Source organism: Neolamprologus brichardi, chromosome 23, assembly GCF_056152115.1.
Source record: "Neolamprologus brichardi isolate AB-2024 chromosome 23, ASM5615211v1, whole genome shotgun sequence".
Taxonomy (NCBI): Eukaryota; Metazoa; Chordata; class Actinopteri; order Cichliformes; family Cichlidae; genus Neolamprologus; species Neolamprologus brichardi.
Window position 1 is genome coordinate 4989184 of NC_142125.1, and position 9632 is coordinate 4998815.

At 37.6% G+C, this 9632-nt stretch overlaps 1 protein-coding gene across 1 annotated transcript; it reads left to right on the top strand.

Moving 5' to 3' along the window:
• The first annotated feature begins 5280 nt into the window (after nucleotides 1–5280).
• LOC102782947 (granzyme K-like) lies at nucleotides 5281–8794 on the top strand. The gene is made up of 5 exons (XM_006800408.3): nucleotides 5281–5493; nucleotides 5641–5782; nucleotides 7415–7553; nucleotides 7711–7980; nucleotides 8053–8794. Exons 1-5 carry the CDS (start codon nucleotides 5439–5441, stop codon nucleotides 8215–8217), a joined length of 771 nt encoding a protein of 256 aa, XP_006800471.2. The 5' UTR covers nucleotides 5281–5438; the 3' UTR covers nucleotides 8218–8794.
• Nucleotides 8795–9632: the final 838 nt, after the last annotated feature.

Sequence of the window (9632 nt, forward strand, 5' to 3'; positions counted from 1 at the left end):
GAAAAGTAGGAGCTGTCATCGAGCAAAAACGGGAGCTGGAAGCATGTAAATATAATAATAACCACTGCAGCCAAGAAGAGTGCCTGACGAGCCCAGTTGTAAGTAAGCTATTAAGACTCGGCTGTACACCGTGTTCGTGTTTTCCTCCGAAACAATAAGTTCCGTTGGAGCAGCCTTTCAATGTCTCTCTCTGTCTCTCGCTAGCAAAGTTGACCCAGACAACAAAGTAAAGCTAGTTTTCGGCTACGAGCCTGACACAGAACCCACCGTATTAGTCAGAGGTCCCTTTACTACGGTTCAGAGCCGCGGACCTTCAGTAACAGTAATAAATCACAGCAATAGTACATTCATGTAGTTGTAAACAGCATGATAATATATTAAGTAATCCAAAGTATTCAGAATACGTTACTCTCATTGAGTAACGTAACGGAATACGTTACAGAAAACATTTCAGGGGCATGTATTCTGTAATCTGTAATGGAATACATTTTAAAAGTAACCCTCCCAACACTGTTAGCAAATGTCTCTTTGGTCAGCAATGGTTTTCTCCTGAACTGTGCCATGGATGCCATTTTTGCCCAGTCTTTTTTATTGTTTAATCATGAACTGAGCTTGACTGAGACACGTGAAGCCTGAGGTTCTTTAATGTTGTTCTGGGTACTTTTGTGACCTGGATAAATCATGGATGTGCGCTTGGAGTAATTTTGGTAGGCCAGTCACAGAGTTATCAGTGACTTTGTTTCTCAAGTGTTTCTTTAGATTGCTGTATGAAGTGTTGCTTATTTGGATGTTATGTTACATTATATTTCATTTTATTTTAAATTGGGTTTTGGATGTTATAAATAAATAAATGAATTTACATTGTAAACTGAAAAGAAAAACAATACAGTTTTGACGTAAGAGATGTAAGATGAGTAATTAGATACAGAAATAGAGTAACAACTAATCAAACACTTTGTGCATCATCTTGCTGTCTGTCTGTCTGTGGTTTCATCGACACTTTTATCTGTTTCTCTTCTGAAAGTTTTCTTCCAGAGAATATCAAAGCACTTTTTTTTGTGGGTGTTGTTGTTTGCTTCTAGGGGTGTGAAAACTCACACCATGGCTTGACAGCCAAACATGTGAAACAATGAAACCAGTTTCCAGTTTCACAGATGTTAAAGCAGCATATATCACTGTTTAGATTGTCAACATGTGTGTAACATTAAGTACAAAAAAAGTCCATAAAGGCATAATAAACAGCGACCACATAAAAAGACAAAACAAAACAATAATTTGCTCCAATCTACATATAGAAGCCCTGTTACATGAAAGGAAAAAAGCCATCCCCAGTAGTATTGCAGTTTATTGTAATACTTTATTTCAGGACAGTGCTCAGGCTGTTAATATGTGTTATTTTCTTAAGTTTAGTTTTGTTACAAGACTGAGCATCCCATAAAATGAGCAGGGCCTAATGACAGGCCCTGTACTAGGAGCCTAGTTCAACTTTTACTTTCTGTTTTCTGGATTCATTTAGCCTAACATCAGCCATCACATTCTAGGGTATGGTTGCAGCCAGTGTTGGAGTCATTACGTTACTTACTCACTTTGTCAGTAAATAAATATTCTAAACATCTACAGCAAGCCATGCCTCTGAGTCCACTTCCCTTCACCTGACATTGGCTGTATCCTAATTCAGGGTCTGCAGCCTTAAAGGCCGCATTTGAAGGCCGATTACGTCACAACGACGCGACGAAGGCTGTCCCAATTCGAAGGCTGCTCGAAATGCAGCCCTCAAATGCGTCCTTCATTTCCCTGAATTTTAAGGATGTGGCGGTGTAGACTTCGTGGCCCAACATATCCCAGAATGCATAGCGCGGCGGTGGGTGTGGATAATTTTGTCGAAAAAAAGGGCAGATGAGGGGCACCCGAAGAGTAAACTTAAGTAAGTACTGAATATTATGTCACTTATTTATGTGCAAATGTTTAATAACGAAGAACATTAAAACATTACTGTTGGCCACATGTCGGCAAAGTTATGTGACATTAGTGACGTTTGTACTAACTTGGTTTTAAAGCCTTTACTTTAAAATATACGCCGTTCAACAGCTGACCTTACTCTTACAGAGAATGATCAAAGCTCATGTAGAAACAAACAAACAAATGAACAAAAGATTTTTTCCTTCATTTCTATCAAACAAAGCTGTATGAAACGTTTCCAGCTGTTAGTATCATGGTTGCTAGGCAACCTGGGCAGCGCAACGGAGGCTGGACCGTCCCATTTCACAAGCCTCGCACTTCCGGCCTTAGCGGTCTTTAAGTAAGCGGCCCTTGAGGATCGTTGAGGCTGCGTACTTTAAGGCTGCAGACCCTGAATTGGGATACAGCCATGGTCCTCATCAGGGGTTGAGGAACCAGGACACACTGATGAAAAGTCAGCTACTAGAACAAGAAGGCATAAGTAGACAAGGGATGACAATAGGGAATTTTTGGAATACCACTATGCATGTAAGTTTTATGCATTTATCAGAAATGACCATAGACATTACTGGATTACTCACAAATCATTAAACATTATGTGTTATGTCATTAAACTGTCCACCAGTGAACACGAGTGGTCAGTAGTGACATATTTATTCAACAAGTGAAGGACTCACATGTAAACTTCAAGATGTTTTGCTGTAGAAACTTGTGGCACATATTGTAGTATACGTCTGTATACTAGGTGAGCCACATAAGCCACATTTTCCAGATTAAGATTTGAGCTCTGATGCTGAAAGTTGTGAAACTATTGCTATGGTTAGTTGGAAAGCACCGACATCCACAGTGCTTCACATCTGTTAAATTATCGTTCAGTGTCTGCAGAAGTTTTGTGAATTTATTATTTTTATCCTTATCATTAGCTATCTGTAGGTGTAGTAACAATAGATTTGCTTTTTAGGGTGTACATGGATGCAATCTGTTTTTGTGCAAAGTTACTCTGCAGTGAAGGGCAAATATTAGTATTTAGTTGTTAGTAATAACAGAATCTTAATATTACTTAAAAGGCACTCCCAGAAAATGGCATGTTATTTGATCTTGCATGATGAATTTACTGTTGTTGTCACAGTGTGCAGAAGTAGACTGGGTGGAGTGGACAATAAAGGACCCAAATGCAGCAAAGCAAAGCGTGGAAACAAACTTAATATTAACTGAAAATGAGCCGTCGATTAATGGCTGGTTTTGAACATACAAAACAAGGGGCAACGGCAAAATTAAACACTAACCTAAACTGGGTGAACTAAGGTTAAACATAGAAAACCCTGAACATGAACATTTTAATGTGAAAAACCTGAAACATGAAGACTTGGAAACATGACAAGAAACCACAGACAACCTGATAAGGAATGAAGGAAAACATGCAGACTAAATACACACAGGAGGTGATCAGGTCAAGTGTAAACACATGGGGAAACAGCTGATTAAAATGAATATAATGATGCCACAGGTGAAGTAAAACTAAACACAATGAACATAGGACACCAGACCTCTTCAAAATAAAACAGGAAACATAATGAGATGCAGACACAACACGAGAGTGACAACATAGGACACGCAGACATGAAACATGCGAAGAGCGAGGGAGACTGAAACATGCAGACACAAGGGGAATCTAATAAACAATGAACTATAACAGGGAAACAGACAAAATACAAATGAACTTAGGTAACGTAATGAACTTCAACATAAACCATAAACATCAAAATATATTAAAACTCAAAACGCTGAGTCAAATGACCCAGGATCGTAACAGTTGTATGTTTCTGTTCATGACTTTGTTTGTCATTCATATAGAACGAAACAAGTGAAATAAAAAATACTGATGGCTGCTCAGTTTCCTAATAGATGCATCTATGTATAAATTTGAAAATCTTTGGTCACTTACTTGAGTTATCGCATTCCCGAGATTTTTGGAAAACCTGACCTCTGACCTCAGCCTTGACACCATTATTGAGATTTGAACTCATGTGGGATTTGTAGCAGATGAGCCTATGGAAGGGGTAGACAACTCCAGGCCTCGAGTGCCGGTGTCCTGCAGGTTTTAGATCTCACCCTGGGTCAAAATACCTGAATCAAATGATTAGTTCATTACCAGGCCTCTGGAGAACTTCAAGACATGTTGAGTAGGTAATTTAGCCATTTGAATCAGCTGTGTTGGATCAAGGACCCATGTAAAACCTGCAGGACACTGTCCCTTGAGGCCTGGAGTTGCCTACCCCTGGCCTATGGTATCAATTTGAATACCAAGGTGACATGTTTCTCGAGTTATCATGTTCATGACCTCTGACCACAATGCCAAAGAACCAATTTGTTCATTTGTTTTCTACCTTCTCTTTCTGTCCGTTGCACATTATTATAAAAAGGTTTCCTGCAAAAGTCAAGTACAGTAATCTCAACACACAAATCAACGAACAAGGAATAATGGGATCTTAGGAAGAGTGCAAAAAAAGACAAACATTTTTTCTTAAGTGATGCTGTTCCTTCATTCCTGTTAGCTGATAACAGCTGAATTAACCTCTTGGTGACATTAAATTTAAATCACTTTAGGTCTCATGTTACATTTCAATGTAAAACAGGGACACTTTTATGACCCTCGCAGTTTTCATACTAAACCACAAGGTGGCGTTCTCTACTATATTTTGTTGGCACTTGTGTCTTCAACGCAGTTCACTGTAATCCAGGTAAAACTATAAAATCAATCATCAATATTAAAAAGCACATTAACATGTAAACATGTAAAAACTTAGACTTAGTAGTGTAAGTCTTGTGGTGCACATTTATACTGTGTACTCTTTGTTTGTATACGTGTCTTTTTGGCTGCTGTTACAACCAAATTTCCCCTTGTGGGACAATTAAAGGATTATTCTATTCTATTCTATTCTATTCTATAGCACTTTTGGCAAATATGACACATATAATATCTAGCATCTAACTTAATAACAAATGACAAAAAGTGTTAAACATTGTCTGCGCGATTACTTTTCATTCCTCTGGTGAAACTACTGCATCTACAACTATTCTCAGTAAATATTGTGTCTTTGTTATCATTTACCTCTGCACACACGGTTTCCTTTATTTTTTTCTGAAGTACACAGCAGCTTTCAGAAACCCTTAAAAGTATAGCTGAAAGTTTAAGTGACCGGACTGCTGCCCATGACAATGTGAGTTGCACTAACCCTCCCCTATATAGCAAAAGGGTGTGTGTGTGTTTATGTGTGTCGATTGGGTGTAACTGTAGTGATGGTGGGGGGGTGGAGAAGGAATAATTTACACCAACAGTTTTTAGGATTTGATTGGCTGTGTCTATTTTGTTGACTCATTAATTACTGTGTCCAGACCACATCCTTTCAGCTCAAAATATTAAGCTGTGCATCCCAGTAGATTTGAAAACATTCAACATTAAAGACAGATAACAAGAAATGTTGCGCCTCATCGTTTTCATCTCATGTGGCATTCTCTTCTTCGTCCAGTCAGGTGAGTAATGTTTTATATTTTACTTTCATTTACTTACTGATAATTGTCTCCTTCATCTTAGAAAGCCATTAATGCCGAGTGTTTGTTTCTCTCACTTGTTCTTGTGCTGATTTTGTTATACGACTGGATATTTTCTTTTTGTTTTAGGTCATGGTTCTGAGATTATTGGAGGAAGAGAAGTCAGGCCACACTCACTCCCTTTTATGACTTATTTGTTGAGTAAACACAGTTTCTGTGGCGGGACATTAATCCATCCACAATGGGTCCTGACGGCCGCACACTGCACCAAGTACGAACCCGAGTTACTTTTCTTGAAATTTCAAATCAAAATATTGCAGTATTTTTTTTGAAACAGTGAGTGCATTATAATGATATTGGTTAAAAAACAGATTATGTCTGTAAACACTGATCACTGATATGGTTTGTGTAAACCTTTTTGCAGCTTTACAAGTCTATTATTTTTGTCACGATCCTGGGTCTTATGACCCAGTGTTTTGAGTTTTAGTTCTTTTGATGTTTATAGTGTATGTTTAAGCTTATTAGGTTTCCTATGTTCATTTGCTTATTAGTTCCCCCTTGTGTTTTCAACCCCTGTGAAGTCTCCCTTGCCCTTCGTGTGTTTCATGTCTGTGTGTCTTATGTTGTCATGTCTGCGTCTCATTATATTTCCTGTTTTATTTTGAAGGGGTCCTGTGTTCCTATGTTCAATGTTTTTTTAGTGTTACTCTCTCCTTGTGACGTCGTTATGTTCATGTGTGTCAGCTGTTTCTCCATGTGTTACCACTTCCGTCATTATCCTCCTGTGTGTATTTAGTCCGTGTGCTTTCAGTCATTCTTTGTCAGGTCGTCTGCTCGTCCATGTCACAACTTCAGGTATCTATGTCAGTTCACCCAGTTTAGGTTATTGTTTAGTTCCACCAATGCCCTTTTGTTTGTACTCTTTTTGCTAGCCTCAATAAACGGCTTGTTTTTTGTTAAATCCACGCCACGTTCAGTTTTTGGTCTGCGTTTTTGCAAACACATACAGTCTGCCCCAGCCAGACTGTGACAATTTTAAAGACCTCATAGTAGTATTACTATGAAAACTTACCAATAGAAAACTTCTTTCTCAGACTGCTGGTTTACGTGTGGTTCCTAAGGGTCCTAAAAAAAAGAACAGGAGACAGAGCCTTTAACTTTCAGGCCCTTTCAGGATTCATGAGAAAGACACCCCTCTACTTTCAAGAATAGGCTTTTTTGAAAAAACATATACTGCAATAGGCCTAGGCTGCTGGGGGGCATCCCATGATGCACTGTGTTTATGTATTTATACACCAATCTGCATTTAATCATTTGTTATTATTCATTTCTGACTCTCTCCTCCCGCTTTGAGGTGACTGTTGTTGTGATTTGGTGCTATATGTGATGCAGTTGGAGTAAATTGAATATACTCATTAATAATTGATGCATTTCCTTACGTTGATAGAAATCCAACTGGCATTCACTTAAAATATCGCTGTGATATACCTGCGGTTCTTTTTTTTTTTTAAGGAAAAGCCTGTAACACATGAGTAGATTTGACTGTTTGGTACATCACTGAAAAGTTGATCACACTCCTTCCAGGCTTCAGTCACAAACATGCAAAGAATAATGCCTTTTAAAAAGTAAATATCAAAATTATTTCGTGTTACACCTGCTCTAGAACTGGAACAAGAAAGTAGGTAATAAAATGTGGCAGTGATTGTAATGGACATTTGCTTTTGGTCTATATATTTATTTGAGCTATCCTACTAATTCCTGTAATATTTAGTCCTAAGTCCTAAATAGAGGACATCCAGGGCTTTCTATTGATATCTCGTGTGTTTGAGTGGCCTCTTTTAGCCCCGAAGAGGAAGGAAAATGTGAACTGTCATCACTAAAGTTTTTTGTTTTTATTTGTCAGAATGAGGCTGGTTATCCTAGGTGCACACTCTATAAACGAAGAGGAAAAAGGTTCCAAGCAGGTCCGAGAGGTTGAGGAACTCTTCCCTCATCCTGACTATTACCACTATCTCCAGGGCAACGACCTCATGCTGATTAAGGTAAGGTGATAATTGAGTGTCTAATAGCAATAGGTGGTTCAAGACTTTTGAACAATGCTGCAAACAGACTTATTTTAAGGACAACTCTGTGAAGGTAATGTATAGACAGCCATTATCGATATGTAATATTTCTTTTTATTTCTCTTTTTTTTTGTAGCTTAAGGAACCAGCAGAGATAACCAATACCGTGAAATACTTACAGTTAGGGAAAATAGTCAAAAGGCCTGCAGATAGGAGAAGGTGTCTGGTGGCTGGATGGGGACAAACTGAAAACAATGAAACATCAGATGTCCTCAAGGGTGGTCATGTAGCTGTGATCAGCAGACAGAAGTGCAACTCTTGTGATTATTACAACCGCAACCCTTATATCACCAGGGACATGATTTGTGCTGGTACATTTGGCAAAAGAAACGATTCTAGCTGTTATGTAAGTATGACAAATGCATGTTCTTTTTATTTTTTGTTCATATATTTAATCATATATTTGATCTTGCTGCAGGGGGATTCAGGAGGACCGCTGCTGTGCTACGGACTGTTGGTTGGAGTCACTTCTTTTGGATCTCGTGGGTGCATGTCAAAACCTGCAGTCTACTCGTTTCTCTCAAAGAAACAACTAAAGTGGATCAAAAAAACAATGAAGTCATCTGAAACCAAAAATCAGTGAAATCGAGCCGTACCAGCTAAGGGAGACGGGCATATTTGATGCTTTTTAAATCTGTCAGCGCTGTCACTGTTAACCACTTACTTGAACATTATCCATTTTATTTCATTCTTCCTCTTCTTTATGATATTTTAGTTTTTACAGACTGTCCACATGATAGCAGCCCATGGTTAGTCTGTTAGGTAAATTTGGCACAAACATGAACTTTTTCCAAATATCATATAACTCAAAGTACTCCAAATGTGAATGATCTTGTTTGTTGCAGACAGCTACAATGCAAACAGAAAAAGGATATTTTTAATGTATACAATAAATAAATAAATAAATGAAAGTGAAAAAATAAAGCGAGATTAGCCAAAGAGACTCACCATGTCATGTATTGCAAACTTAAGCTGAAAATAAATAAATCTTTAAGCAGACGTTTTGACAAAAATGACAAAAAAATTTTTTGAGTATGCTTTAATGTTTATTTCATTTCTCATTTTAAATATTTTGCTTGAAAAGGCTAAAAACAATATTTTGTAATTAACTTTCTAGCTTTTCTACTTTCTAATAAACCTTGTGGCATGATAAAAACAACAACACATCTTTCATTTTCTTGTTCTTTTCTTTTCTTCTTTTTAGTGCATTTCCTTAATTGTGTCATCGCCTTACAGCACAGGTGTTGAACTCCAGGCCTCAAGGGCCGGTGTCTTGGAGGTTTTAGATGTGTCCTTGATCCAACACAGCTGATTTAAATGGCTAAATTACCTCCTCAACATGTGTTGAAGTTCTCCTGAGGCCTGGTAATGAACTGATCACTTGATTCAGGTGTGTTTACCCAGGGTGATATCTAAAACCTGCAGGACACCGGCCCTCGAGGCCTGGAGTTCGACACCCCTGCCTTACAGTAACTCCTAAGCCTCCTAAGTCATCTTCGTAAAATTTATATTTCAGTCTTTCAGTCCTTTAGTGTTCAAGTTAAAGGCATTTTATTCCTAATATTATTTATTGTAATTTCTGTAAACGAGCTACCAGATAGCAAAAAGTAATTATTCCTGAATCTTATCAAGATGTTTTCCTGAAGTACGATTAAAAAAAAAGTCTGATATTCATCATTGTTCGGAGATTATTGGAGGGAAAAGAAAAATATTGCCGTATTTATTTTTAACAGGCTATACAAAAGATAAGACATTGTGATTGTTTTAAAATTGAATTGTAACAATTTCACAGATACAAGCAGGTTAAATAATTTTGTAGCCTTACATGTCTGTACATATTGACATATTTTCTTATTATATAGAATAGAAAGCATGGTGAAATTGACATCCCTTTGAAATCATATGAAAACTCTGATGAAAGACATTTGTGAGTTTGAACAACATATTACTAAAACAAAGAGAGCTGGAAAATATTTCATGAAAAGTAGCATTGATATT